Source organism: Accipiter gentilis, chromosome 1 (genome assembly GCF_929443795.1).
Source record: "Accipiter gentilis chromosome 1, bAccGen1.1, whole genome shotgun sequence".
NCBI lineage: Eukaryota > Metazoa > Chordata > Aves > Accipitriformes > Accipitridae > Astur > Astur gentilis.
Window position 1 is genome coordinate 17434403 of NC_064880.1, and position 14717 is coordinate 17449119.

The 14717-nt window shown below is 35.3% G+C and overlaps 1 protein-coding gene across 5 annotated transcripts in view; it reads right to left on the minus strand.

The window, feature by feature from the left end:
• The window catches only part of NCKAP1 (NCK associated protein 1), a 61545-nt gene that overhangs the window by 16226 nt on the left and 30602 nt on the right, over positions 1-14717 (minus strand). For all 5 annotated transcript variants that reach the window (XM_049814034.1, XM_049814026.1, XM_049814017.1 and 2 more), the window contains 11 exons: positions 13729-13861; positions 12202-12283; positions 11694-11752; positions 10751-10896; positions 10136-10268; positions 8301-8420; positions 7859-7998; positions 6462-6593; positions 3562-3780; positions 3088-3218; positions 2587-2684 (listed from right to left, as the gene is read on the minus strand). In XM_049814034.1, coding sequence (XP_049669991.1) covers positions 2587-2684; positions 3088-3218; positions 3562-3780; positions 6462-6593; positions 7859-7998; positions 8301-8420; positions 10136-10268; positions 10751-10896; positions 11694-11752; positions 12202-12283; positions 13729-13861 — 1393 coding nt within the window. The remainder of the gene's footprint in view (positions 1-2586; positions 2685-3087; positions 3219-3561; positions 3781-6461; positions 6594-7858; positions 7999-8300; positions 8421-10135; positions 10269-10750; positions 10897-11693; positions 11753-12201; positions 12284-13728; positions 13862-14717) is intronic.

The window sequence follows — 14717 nt, forward strand, 5'->3', positions numbered from 1 at the left end:
TCTAAGAACAGACATACCTGCAGGAACCTACTGCTAAGGATCCAAGAACATATGACCTTTGATAGTTCTGCTAACTATTTTAATAGTTTTATTTTACTTTGCTTCAACCCACACCGAAAACAGGGCAGAACATAGCAAATGGCAAGCAGGGAAATTAAATTTCAGAGTAAATACTCCTGTGACCACCAGAGGAGAGAAAACCAACACCACTTAAAACTATAATGCTCCTATGAAATAAATGGTGGTCTGAGTTCACTCCCACCTCCTAGTCAAGTAGCCTGTGCAAAGCAGATCTGTTCCAACAGCTTAGACCTCCCAGATTCAATTACATTGCGTCATGATCATGCTATTTCCATAAGTCTATCCATAATCCACCCAGTCTTCCCACTTTAATTCTTCTTATCTTCAGTGAGAAGCAAGGAAAGAAATAAGCTATACAAGATGTAGCAAACTAACCGCCTCCAAGAATGTGTGCACATGTGCATACACATAAGACACACAAGATGTACTGCTATGCTGAAAGCCCAAACAAGACTGGTTTGAAAGATGGGCAATATTAAACCAGCCACCGTATCAGAACTTGGCAGATGTGTGACATTTTAATTTAAATCCCTCAAAGCTCTCCAGAATGCAAGATTGAAGGCAATAGCCCATGAACATTGTTATTTAGTCAAGCTTTCAGCTTTACAAAAAATAACCAGCATATTAGTTTAAGATTTAAAAGGAACAGGCTGGAATACAGTTCAAATAGTTACGTAAATGAGGCAAGCTTCCCCTCCTCACCCCAGTCTTAAACTTCAGATATAAACCCAACACCTGGTCCCACTGCGGGAAGAAAGCAAGAACCTTGAACCCTACTCTTAATAAATTCCCCATTCTATCCTCTTGTTGCTTCCTTCGCCCAAACACAGATGTTTCTCAGTGCTCTCTTGCTAAGCCAACTGCATCTCAGCCAAAGAGATGAACATTTTATTACTTTATTTTTTTCCTCCAAATATGTGGTCATGCACATGTGGATCTACATTACGTTCTGCTTATCCTTAGCAGCACCAGAAAACAACAAATCTCAGAAACCATTTAAAGTTGCTTTAAAAAAAAAATACACAGAGCTACAATATCAATCGTGCTGATTTTGAGGAAGTATGACAACTCCACAGTAAGTGGACAAACGCAAATGCAGCAACCAACAAACAACTGCCTAATGGCTTTGTGTTCTACTTGAAACGTGACAGATGTTACTTTGTCCATAGCCAGGAGTTACAGAATTTAACCTTAAAATCATAGCGTTCTCACCTGGAAAGTCTCATCCTAAACCTCAAAAATTGGAATGGGCAAAAGGTATCAATTACCCTGTCTTGCTGGTCACTCAGGTCAGGGTTGCTGCACTCTTTTGTGGCAGCTTAGAAGGCATGAACAGCCCCTCTCCTTAATCTGTGACGTTGAATAAAAGGCTTCAAATCTTTTAGGGCATCATACACCCTAGCAACTCAGCAGCACTGAAATTCACAATGTTTACAGAGAGAACAAGTTCTTTGAAACTGTAACATAGGATTATTAAAAACACACATTTTTAAAGGCCTGGTATGCTAGTAATAGTAAACTGTTGTTGAAAAAAATGCAAGTTCCTTAGATCTCTTAAGTATTCATGTGCATTTTTAAAAACACAGCATGCATGAATAGTTACAAAAAACTCTTTATTGTAATTTGTGGTTAAATAAACTGAAAACAATGAGATGTAATAACAACTTGGAATTAAATTTGGAAATGACACTAAAAGAGCAAGTCTCATAAAAAAGCAAATATATGCCAATTAGTGATATTTTAACAGTGTGACTATCCTGGGAAGGTAGTACACATTATTAAATTTATTAAAACCTCTTTCCAGAAAATCACATGGGCACCAAATGCTTCCGCTGTCATTGTTTGTTGTTTTGAATATACATGCAACTAGCTTCCTTGACATGCCCATATTTCCAATTTTTTTTCATGGCACCAACTTTATCATTTGTTTGTATTGCTGTATGCTATCAGGTTTATTTATCAGAATACAGACATTTATAATAAATGGATACTGTTCAGCCTGAGGGAAAGATATATCTAAAAAATGAGGAAAACTAACAAAGAAAGAAGAACTGATTCTCCCATCCATGTAAACTGAACAATACATGCTAACACACATGGTAAAGAAAGTAAGTCCTTAGAGATGACTAAGATATATTTGAGATTTTCATGCTAAGTTCTGAGAGTCAACAGACTTGGGTAAGTGCTTCACAAGCACCTGGAGATCTAGAAAAACATTTCTCCTCCCATTGATGCCAGAGACACTTAACTCCTAACTTAGGGTATCTAACATCGAAATCAACAGAGCCTGCATGAAGTCCTGCCCATTCATCTGTTGAAGAATGTGGGATACAAACATACTACATGTGCAAATGTACTCCAAAAGAAGAGTCAGATTCACAGCTTCATCAGTTTGATGCAGTCATTTTAAAAAAATGGCATGCAGAAGCATAGCTGTTAAATATCCTAAAGGAAGCTTAAACAGAAAACTACCCGCCTTCCCACCCACCAGTTTCCCAAGGTTACCTTAAGCTCAGCAACCTGTGAAGAAATGTGCCACATCAGACTTTCACTTAGGAACTTCATGCCATATGGTCCCAGAAGTTCAGAAAGGGCTCTCATTTCTGAGAAATAAAACAAACTGTTCTACTTCAAACATTCCTTCTTCAGTTATTTGATGCCCATCATGTATCTAGCAATAGTGTTTTAATTGCAAAAATATTTTACCACAAAGTAGAATTTTAGATACAAGAACTTGTATCATAATAGAACTGAAGCAGCAGTCACCAATACATCATATGCCTATCTCTGTAGCTTAAACGCAACAACTCTACTTCGACCAAAACCAGAAAAAGCAAGCTCTCTCAAGACATAGAGGCAGCACAAATTAAAAGTACTAAAAACACTACTGAAGGTCAAGAAATGCTGTTTATAATAGAATGCTCTAAAAGTTTATGTTATTCCAATTACTCAAGCATACAAAGTAAGTATCTGTCACAAATATTCAGTAGAAACATCAAAGTTTACCTGATATGTCAGAGTATTCCTCAGCATTAAATGTCAATTCATTTTCTGTAGGCAAATTCACAAATGCCTTCATGGCCGGAAAATAGGCTATGTGACCATTGCTGACTTGCCGTAGCAAAGTTTCCAAATACCTTATCAGAAAGGGAAAAAGTTTTAGATGAAAAGACACATGTTCACAGGTAATTTATACAGATGAAGTATACTTGCATAACAAGGGACAGCAAAGCCTATACACTAAAGTTTTACTTTCATTGTTCAACCAATATCTCTATCTTACTCTACACCTCTCCCCTATAAAAAGTGAATTTCACAACAGGCAAACCTTAAAGTGCTTTTAACAAGTATTTAACAAGTAAACTTGTGAAGTCAGAAACTTAAGAAAATTTCAAACCACTCCACTTCTCCAATTCCAGATTCTTCATTAAATAAAAACAATATAAACAACTTTTAACACATGTTCATGTAATTACTTACCAATTTGTGTACAGACTGGTAATAGTTGGTTCACCATGACTATCTAAATGCTGGGTTTGCTGAAGCAGAACATTGTTAAATACTCGTGTAATGTCGATCTGTACATAATTTTCTATTGACTGGAGAACTGTCATATAGGCTCTTACACTGGTTAACAGCTCTGAAGGCTTTGCAATCTCTTGTGTTGCTTGATTATACATAGTCATTCCAACAATTGACCTTTTCGAAACAAAAAAATTTGAAACAAATAAATTGCGTTTATTAGTAAAATTAAACAAAAACGCAGCCATAAAAATTATTTTCTATTCAAAGCTTTTATCTGAATACTTCTCCAATCTGCAATTATAAAACTAATCAATGCACACAGTACACCAGCACTTTTGAAAATAATTCTAGATGCCCAAAACAACTGTATTTGTGGTTCCAGCAAAAATTTCATGAGACTGAAAGAATATTCACCATGCATTTTTAAAATAAAGTTTTTTTTCCACCTATATATATATATATATATAGGCAATCTACGACGTGGAAGACTTATATTACAACTACTTTGGTAAATGAAGTAATGTTAAAGTATTTTAAAATGCAAAACTTCTGGGAAATGCAAGAGCAATGATGTATTAAAGTGTTCAAAGCGTATTAACTAAGGCAAAAATTCTTTAACCAAAGTTGCTGTCATAGTTTTAGTTTTAAATATCTGTAAAAAAATTATATAGCTATAATTATGAAATGAAAATATTCAAAGCAACACTTCTATCTTGTGTTGCTTTGCATAAGTAGAGGCATGTCTGATTATCTTGTGATATTAACTATGCCTACTGCATGAGTGCATAAATTTTGTACCACACAGACACTACCATTTAATCTGTCTTCTTTCTGCCTCAGCTCATGCAGTATTAAAAAAAAATCTGTTATCTTGAAAGATCTTGTCTCCTTTGCAGTACAGATAGCTTTCCTAGAGCATACTTTTTTTTAAAAATTACATTTTAAGTGTATTAGAGTTAAAAAAAAATCTGAAAATTAGATTTTCAAGAAAGTTATCAGAAGCACTGCTTTCAATAGCTAATGCCTCTCAGCAATTATCTTGTAAGTACATAAAAAGAAGTATTTTTATATCATTTGGTCAGAAAGCTTCAGTTATATTTATATATACAATTTTTAAAATTTGGGTATATGTTAAGTAAATAAATAGGAATCTTATTGATGAAAAACAAATCCCCCTTTAGTGGACACAGTGATTTCTACCTTTAATCAAAAAGCCAAGAAATTGCAGGACATACTTTGATTTGTTCAAATTTTCACTATAAATAAAACCAGGCTTCTAGTAATAGATGTCCCATACATCAGGCTAGCTTTCAAGCTAGATCATAACTGCACGAAGGACTGTACATTCCTTTTTAACATCAATGGACATGGACTTTACTCAGTATCTCACTGAAACCAGGCCCTCAAGCAAACTGTATCAGGGGATCCTTAAAGCAACCAAAGTCTTCTTAGCAAACAAATACTTGTAGTAGTATTCATTTTAGGCTTATAATGGTCTCAGACTTACAGAGCTAAGCTTCTGAGTGGTATGTACTTTTCAAAGGCAGAGCCAAAAAAAAAGAAATTAAAAAAAATTGGTAGATTACAACCTTCATCAGAGGTGAATGGGATGAGTTGTTCTGGAGGAAAACCTCAGCTTATTTAAGTAACATTTCTGTTGTTGCTTGGAAATGTGTAAATAAGTCTATTTTCACAAGTGTACTTCTGAGGCAGTCTCTCTTTTGTTTTAAAACCAATTAAAAATTGTTATTACTACAAGATTAACTGGCATAATAATAAGCTCTAGTCCAATCTTACACGAAACAGAGCAAGTTAAAACAGTAAACAAAAAGACTCCTAACACAAACTCTAACACTTTCTTTAAAGGTAAACTGCAAGCCACTGGAAGAAATGCCACTTAAGTATCTGAAAAATAATTATAAATTGAACATTTATTCTGTTTGGCAAAGAAATCTCATTTCTTTCATGAGGCAAGAAACAGGAAAGCAATCTCTGAAAGTCATCTGCCTGTGGCTTCAGCCACAAGCCATGCTCCCCACCCCCACCCCCTAAAATTAAAACAATATGCACAAATGACCAACACTGGTCTAAGTTCATAAACCTGAAGATTACAGCTGTCTTCTTATGAAGTTGTGAAGTTAACCTCACTTCTATGCCACTTTGTCTTACGTGAAAGATGGAGTGCTCTAGTGACCTAATATTACATCTTGATGATTAAAACTTAAGTCTTTATACCTTGCTTGAAATACATAGCTAGTAATCCTTGGCATAAAATACAACTAGGATAGCTGGCTGTTCTAATATGAAGTCCTCTCCAGAAGTTGCCATTTGCCTATTTCTGTAAATAATGATGAGAAGATCAAGGTAAGAACAGACAGAAATATCAAGTGGCAACACTTCTTATTTTAGGAAAAAAAAAGGTAATTAAATTATCTTCTCAGTTGGCTTTGTCAGGTCTTGAGTTCTGATTTTTAGATTTCCTTTCAGCAAGCCAGCAAACTCCAACACTTGAAACAATCGAGCACCGTGCAAAAAAATGGTGGGAAGAGAGTCTTTATAAATACCTAAAAATAGGCATCACGAACTCCTACAAAATACAGAGGACTAGGAATGCAGGATCAGGCTGTTAAATAGGTGATGTGCATTTCAATATACTTTGTTTTAAAATATGAACTAACAGTTGTGTATGTCTGCACATAGAACTTAACTGTTATTTTAGTTGGACTTTGACTTAAGAGTTTTGCAATGAACTTTTAAAAACTAGCTTTATGTAGTAATTGTACAATATTTCCAACATCAAATCAGCAAAGACTTATCTTGTATATGAATATTTCTAACTTTACAATATTTCTTACTTGGTAAAGCGGATTTCCAGGTGAGACGTTAAATATTCTCTTGGGGTAAATGTGTGTTCCCAAACCACCATGTTTGGTACATAGTTGATTGAGAAGCAGAGCTCAGAAAGTGCAGTGTGCAGTTTGTCCAGGCTTTAAGAACAAACAACAAGAAATTAAGAAAAAAAATATTAATGTAACATAAGTGTGCATTATCACGGAAAACACACGCTAGATGGAAGATGCCTTAGGAGTGGGTTCAGCTCTTAACTCTTCGTTTCATTACCTTTTTCTGCTTTGAAACACTTTTCTAACTTATTTAAAAAACAGTATTCTGGGTAAGAACACATCCTACAAGACCATGCTGCTCTGCACTACACACAGTGATGTGAGATATATATATACACACATATATATATAAAAAAATAAAACACGTGTATTTTTCCCTCAAAAAGAAGTCTGTTAAGGTGTTTTTTTCCTAATTGAACTAAGCAATGCAAGTAATGTTTGCTACTAGCCAGTAGTAAAAACCTAAAAATATTGGGAGAGAGAATCTTAAGCTACAAGTAAGTTCTTTTCCCTCAACTTTTCCAATCTTCGCAGTTCTCTGATGTTTGGCTGTTGCAACTGTAGCAAAACCACTTCCCCTTCAGCAGTGTGTGTGTTTGGGCACTCCCAGCCACAACACTAAACATTTATAATTTCCTTTTCTTAGCTTCCTTCTTCTTCATACTTTTATCACTATCATCTTTGTCCTCCCTTCTTCATACTTTTATCACTATCATCTTTGTCCTCCCATCTCTCCTAACAATTATCTTCTACCTTTTCCTCCCCTATCACCTTTTACACCCCAAACTGTATTTATTAGTCTTTCCTCTTATCTCTTTCAGGTGGGTTTTTTGGTTTTGTTATTGATTTGCTGGTGTTTTCAATTTTTCTGTAGCCACTAACAATGAAACCCTCCCCAGCTGGTACAGACACTGGAGCCTCAACTCCATCCCAGCAGCTGAAAGCAGCAAACAGCCTCTCAGCAGCAAGAACTTCCAGCCCAGCCTGTACTTTTACCTAGTTAACAGTGTTAAAGCAAGGCAGAATTGAAGATGCCATCCACACCTTGGACTCCCACAACAATTAGTATGACTATACAGGAAATCTAGTTACAGCACAGGGATTCTTTCTGCTCAAGAAAGGAAACGGCCAAGAGGATAAATTCAAGAGATACACATTCCTATTGCTCTGTGTAACAGAATTCAGTCTCTATACAAGCTACAGAAACATCATACGCTCACAAACTACAAAGTTGTTGTATTTACAGTCAATTAAACTTACTCAAATAAATGAAGCAAGAAACATTCAATATGTAAAACATACATTTTGACTTGGGGTTCAAGGTGAAAGGAACAGAAGAGGCGGCTTACTTTGTCACAACCAATCTGTTTTTCCTCATGCTTTCTACTCCTGGTTTCTCCCTTTCAGGTTCTCCTTTCTTTCCAGTCTGTTTTTTTGACTTTTTGTTCACTGCTTGACTGATGGTTTTGGCACAATGCTTTGGCAGCAACTAGTAAATGAAAAGAAATAGCCCCTCCAAATCAAAATCCAACTTTTTTAGCAGCCATGAGATACAAAATAAGCTAATGGTGCAGGTAGACACTTCATCACACAAGTAACACATTCTTCCTTTGACTATTAACTACACAATTCTACTATGAAAAAGTCTTCCTCAAATCACTATCCATTTTATAAACACAAAACTTCCCCAACAGAAAAAAAAAGTTAACAGGAAATAGAACCATAAAAATTCAGAAAGTTGAACAGAGAAGAATCTCACAGGAGAATTAAAATAGACACAACCACACTCACCTGATCGCTCAGAGTACATTGTTCTGTACAAATGTCTGTGATGAGATTTCGAGCTTGCTTAGCCATTTCATCCAAGAACATGTTACACAAGGAAAGACTACGATCTCCAATATGATGTCGCTGTTAAAGAAGAAAAAAAAGAAGTCTGATTTTCAGTTTCCCATTAGTCCTACAATTTTTATACAAGACACACTGTACTGCAGATAGCGGTTCACTAAATTATGTAACTAGAATATGAGAAATAATAAATCAATTAGTCCTCAACAATATGAGTGCCAGGATTTTTTTTTATCCCCCTCCCCCCCCCCCCCCCCAAGCAACTTGAACCATGAAATTTTCAAAGTCACCAACATGGCATATTATCATTAAAAATATTTTGCTTACTATATTTTGCAAAACATTTTCTGTAAAAGGAGGCAAAATAGATTTTAAAAAGTACGTTTTCATGATTAATCTTTAACGTGTACAATACTCAAGGTTTCTGTGAATCTCTTCAGTAATACGTACCAGTACTAGAACTAGGAGAAAAAGAGCATGTAACTCAAGCTTAGAGAAAGCACAGTGTCCTTCCTACCACTGAAAAAGTCAGTAATGAAGCCCTGCTCCATTAATTTCTGGATTCAGATCCTTTGTCACTGGATCTGCACAAGCATAGCCTCTGTCTCACTGAAATCCTTCTTTCATCACTATTTACTTTCTAACAGCTACGCTACCACACATTGTACACAGTACAGCCAAGATTATTTTTCCAAAATGGTAACAGTTACCAAGTCATACAATTCAGATATTGAATTCAAAGTTCTCCTGGCTGTAGCAAAATGTGCTTGCTGCAGCTGAATTCACAGTAACTACTGTACCGTGGACTTTGGCTACTGATTCCTTACTGTTACTATAATTGCTCTGAAAGACATCTCTTGTGCTGAAGGAAAGCTTTCCTGGAAACTTTTTAGTGGTTGTCTAGTATAAATCGAGTTTGTAGCTGTTTAAAGCAAAGTATACAGGGAAAATAATGACACAGACATATATTGAGATGAAGTCTAGCAGAAGATGATTTAGTGTTTAAATAAGAAAAACCCATATCATGCATATCACAATAGATCTTATTAATCTAATTGTTTCAGATGAGCACTGTTAAGAATAAAAACACACTTTCATGTGCACTACACAAAATTGGCCAAGTTAACCCCCAGATAATTCCAAAGTCAATGGACATACAGAAAACGTACTAAAGGATCTATTTCATTACAACAAAAATAGGAAGAATTTCCTCAGAATCAAAGGGTCCATTTCTTTAAGCAACACTCCGCATTTTTTCGTTTCTAATTCTAACCACACAGGGCTTGCATTACCCAGTTCTTACCGAAACAAATGCTTGCATTATACTGTGTATCACTTAAGATTATTTTTTTAATCTTACTGAAGAAAAAGTATTTATAACAAGCCATACAGAACTCCCAACTTCATATTTCCTTCTCCTAACTACGAGTTTATAAACCATTTGGAAGAAAAACTGTTGCTTCTAAGTTTTAATAGGCGTATGGGATTTATTAGCATCTAAGCCTGAATGACCCCAAAAAAGTCATCTAAACTTTGTAGCTTAGTTTAATCACTCTTTAAAGCAAAGATAATAATGCTTACTCACTTCAGAAAAGGTTTTTGAGATCTATGGGTAAAGAATCACACAAGAAAGTATTACTTGCTTTAGATCCCTTTTTAACGCTCTCCTCCCTCAAATCTTATATTGCCATAACAAACACCTTCTTGCAGTGTTCAGCTCTAGTCCCCTCTGCTTTAAATGAGATGAAAATAACTAAGACAATATATTTAAAAATTACCTCTTCTGGGCATAGTTCATGGGTACAGCTCATAAAATGAGTACAAAGCAGTGGGAATGCAATTGAGTATCTTGATTGAGAGGGAAGCTCCAAACACTGCTGAAACATCTTCTCAAAAGCACGACTATAAAAACTGATCAGAAATAAGACATTTAAATGGCATACATAATTTTGCTGCAAATAAAATCTACTTCACACAAATCAAACATGCTATTAGTGTCAGATTTGAAGTTATAATTTATACCAGAACTGCATCATGCTTTCAAAGAAGTTTGTTTTCTGCATTGACTTATGCATTTTATTTGCACCTCTCTATTATTATTAAATTTTTATTCTGATGTTTGCCATATGGTTACTGCAAAAACTTGCACCTTCTGCAAAAAAGTATTAAGAATCTACAAATGACCCCAGATCAATTACGTGACTGCTTCAAGAATCTCTCTGACAGATCTTCAGAAATACCTTTATCAAACTAACTCTAATGGAAACCAGAAATTCCAGTTGATTCTCCAACTGGCCTATCTTCCTACAAAGTTTGCTATTTAAAAACTACACTTGCAAGGACGAACCAAACACTAAATAATAGAAGGTTCTACAGTCAGGTTAGTAACATACCAAAATATAGAAAGATCTGAGGTTTCAACCAACATCTCCACCAAAGAATCTACCATTTTTGTATGGAAAATGATTGTGTTCATCATTTTTCCTAGTTCTCTATGGTCTGCAAGACTAAGCGAGGCTTTAGAAACACTCGTGTAGGCCTGGAAAGATACAGGAAAAAATTTATGTTACATCTGCAGCTGATTTTTTTGCAAATTCCATTGCTACTGCCCAATACAAATGTTAAATACTGATTACGCTATACATAGGACACCTGTGTACTTAAAGACCATAGACAGACTATCTTATCTTTCCCCTGTAGCTTAAGAAAAGCAAACTGCCTTTCAATTAAGTCTCCAAATGTCATTTGAATATGACACCAATTCACAGATGAACTGTAGAACAAATGTACTGACAAAACACAAACATGCACTTGTGAGACCCTACTTTAACAATCAAGTTTTGGAAAGAAAGAAAAAGAAAGTGTATTCTGAAAATATAAAAATAACATGTCTATCTACACTTGAGATAACTGATTTACAGTCTAAACAGTACTCCCCCCTTTATTAAGTGAATTGAAGATACTGCACTTGCAATGCACAGGAATGATCTTCCTGAACAATATTTTCTCACTGAACAGTCTCTACCTTCCCTTGGCTGGGCAGGCTGAATCAGACTCCATACAGTGTACAGCCGCCAACAAACTGCTCATCCTCAACACATTCTATTTCTGAACAGTTATAAACACCCCAAAGAATGATTTGCAAAAAGTATGCAATGCAGACACCATTACATCAAAATGTAGCAAATTATCTGCTTAAGTATTTGTCTGATTTTAAAAGAGTAGGTTATTCTTAGATAGCCTGTCATCCACTTGCAGTGTGAGAGTAATCTAGAAGAGCAGTAATTTATTAAACATTTGGGTTTTAAGTTAGGAAAGCGTCACACAAAGTCTTACCTGCAATCTAAACCAATCTAATCTCATTCCCCTGAAGTCAAATACCTCTCCATCTTCAACTGCATCAGGGAAAAATACAGAACATAAAACCTTCAGGAAAACAACTACAAATTCAGATATACTGTATCAGACCTTCTAAAAAACCCCAAAGTACTCAAAAAATTCCATGGGTACAGAAACTCATGCTTTTACATAAGAATTTCAATCCAGCACAGCCACGTCAATAGGAATTAAAATATATAGAAGAAAACATATGTAACATGCTTTCTAAATTAAAAGGTAGGATTACTTCCCAATAGCATTCTTTGAAGGCTCTATCTGTATAGACCTGCCCCGGCAAAGGGACACACAACAAAAAGCAGATACCGTAATGAAAGAGAAACAAGGCAACAAATTCAGTTTATGCAAGTTATCTGCTTCTACTGATGACATGAAACACAAAGTGATGAAGGCTTTCCAGAGGAATCCACCATTCTGTTACCATTTTCCCAAGTTCATTCAAACTTACCTTGTTTCACACTTAGTGAAGTCATTGTGTTTACAAAAGACGACATGATGATTGATTCATCCTCTGGGCACACTGAAAGATTCTAAAATAAATGTTGCTATTATTTTAAACTTGGTTTATGAAACAATGTCAATACCCATACCCAATTTATCAGCTACACTCTGAAATGTGCAAAAATGTACACAAGGTAGCTTATAGTGCTATTTAACAGCTTTCAGTTTTTAATTCTGTGGTTGACAACAAATACCTAGAAAAGCGTGCTTCCAAACCAACATCTGCTCAAAACGGGAAAATCTCTCAGCAAATGTGACCATGCATTTTCAGGCTATAGTCGTTTACAAAATGGACACCAAACATTTTTCTGACCTCTACAGGCACCTGATCTGTCTGCAAAGAAAATTTAGCCATGGCAGGATATAATGGAGCCCACACCAGCATCACTTCGCTTCCCACAAAAGCTTTTTTTTACTAACATTGACTTCAATGATTGATACCACCTGAAAGATGGGCTATCAAGTTTTCAAATTTTACAAAATGCAAAAGCTGATGAAAAAGCAGTTTCAACAACTAAGACCATATTTCTATTAAAAAATACAATACAGAAGTTTCTCATAAGGCCAGCTATGACTGACATTTTAACCTAAAGGCTGAAAAAATCCAAATTATCACTCAATCATGTGTCTAGTCTGGTGCTTGATACCTGTTATGAATGAATTACAACTAAAATTCAAGCCAATATTTTTTTCCTCATTTCAGTTTGATCCTAAGCATTATCCTATCTAAACACAGAACACATGTGCCACTTGTACAGCATTTAGAAGTCATCCACTAAAGCCAGGAAATAATTTCCCAGGAATCAACGACAAATGTCTAAATTATTTAATTTCGTCACTCCAAAAAAAAAAAATCATGTAAGTATATAGAGTTATAAGCAAAAAAGCCCCAAATACAGTTATTTTGTTATTGAAAGTAAACCCAAGGATTCAGTTACATCTAATAATTTAAACAGTGATATAAAACTGGTATTTAAACTGTATAAATAGTTCACTTAAACAGCAGAGTACGTAAGTTCCATCTACTTGTAACTGATGTGATGCTTGAAGTGTGAAATTAATTTTTGAACACGACAAAAAAGTTTATAGTACAAACTTGTCAAGGTTCAGTAGCTGACCTACTCACAAAATTTGGGCTCCATCTAGTGGTCGCGAGGGAATAGAACCAAAACAGTTCATAAAGCCTATCATTTCTTTTTCAGGCTAAATAAGAAAAAGTTTCTACAATGCTCCTTCAGTGGTAGTACCTGTTTCATTGTCTCTAAACATTACATTGCTTAATAACATTTAAGTGTTCATATAGCAATCAAAAGTAATTTCTAAATCCCAGAAATAAACAGTAAATTAATTTGCCTTATTCCATAATGTTCATCAAAATCCACAAACTAAGATGTGTTTCACAAAGTCATTTTGGACAAAAAGCCCTTTTTCAAGTTTGCAGTTGAGAACCCAAAACCATATGGTCTTGCCATACCTGAACAAGCTCATTTAAGACCACTGCATCAAAGCCAGAGAGATACTGTACATAGTATCTCTGCATCACTGGACCGTATTTTCGCACATGTGCTCTGAGCTCCTCCATGTAGAATATTAGCTCAGCTATGTGTCTAGGCAAGAATAGAAGGAAAAGTTTACAAATATGAAACACCCAAAATAGTAAAACCAATTTCTATCAGCGGAATGCTTTTCAAGGGGATTTCCTCCTATACCTTGCTTTCAGAACTATTATTAATAGGTAATTTCTGTATGAAAATGTTCACATTGTAAAATGAGTTTACAGAGGTATATTTTCTCTGCAAGGTAAAATCCACTCAACAGCAGATAAGTTAGCAGGATACCATCACAGTAATCCTCAGAAGTTTGTATAACTATTCACTTACTTTTTGAATAAGAAGCCCTTCTATAATGCTCAATTTGAAAAAAATGTTTTTCTCAAAAAGTGGTTGAATCTGAAAAATTCAACTGTAATAACAGCTTTTGTATATATTTTTTAAACCATGAGGATAGTTAAAAACTTGCACAGGTTGTTTCAAGAGAGGCTCTGGGATCTCCATCCCTCCCTAGCACCTAAATCCAGTGAAGAAAACCCAAGGTTTTCCTACTCCAGCTCTAGCAACGGCCTTGTGATTGTCACTTGTTTAAACTCCTGCAGTCAATTCACAGGCTTTCAGTTCAATCTTCTCTTCAATAATCTTGAGAACAACTCAGTGACAACTGCTCGCCTTCTGCCTGTCCACATTGATAAGATCTCGTAATCCCATTTCTCATTTCTACCTTTTATTTATGATGACACTAATGCTATATTACATAAAGAAATCTTACCCGATTTAAAAGGCAGCTTTGCTACAATACAGGAGGCATTCTACATATCAACAAATCAAGCTTTTTGACAGTTTCCTTCCCCCCACCATTGACTTCCTCAATGCAAAATCAGTAACACTGAAGACACATGATAAAACTTTA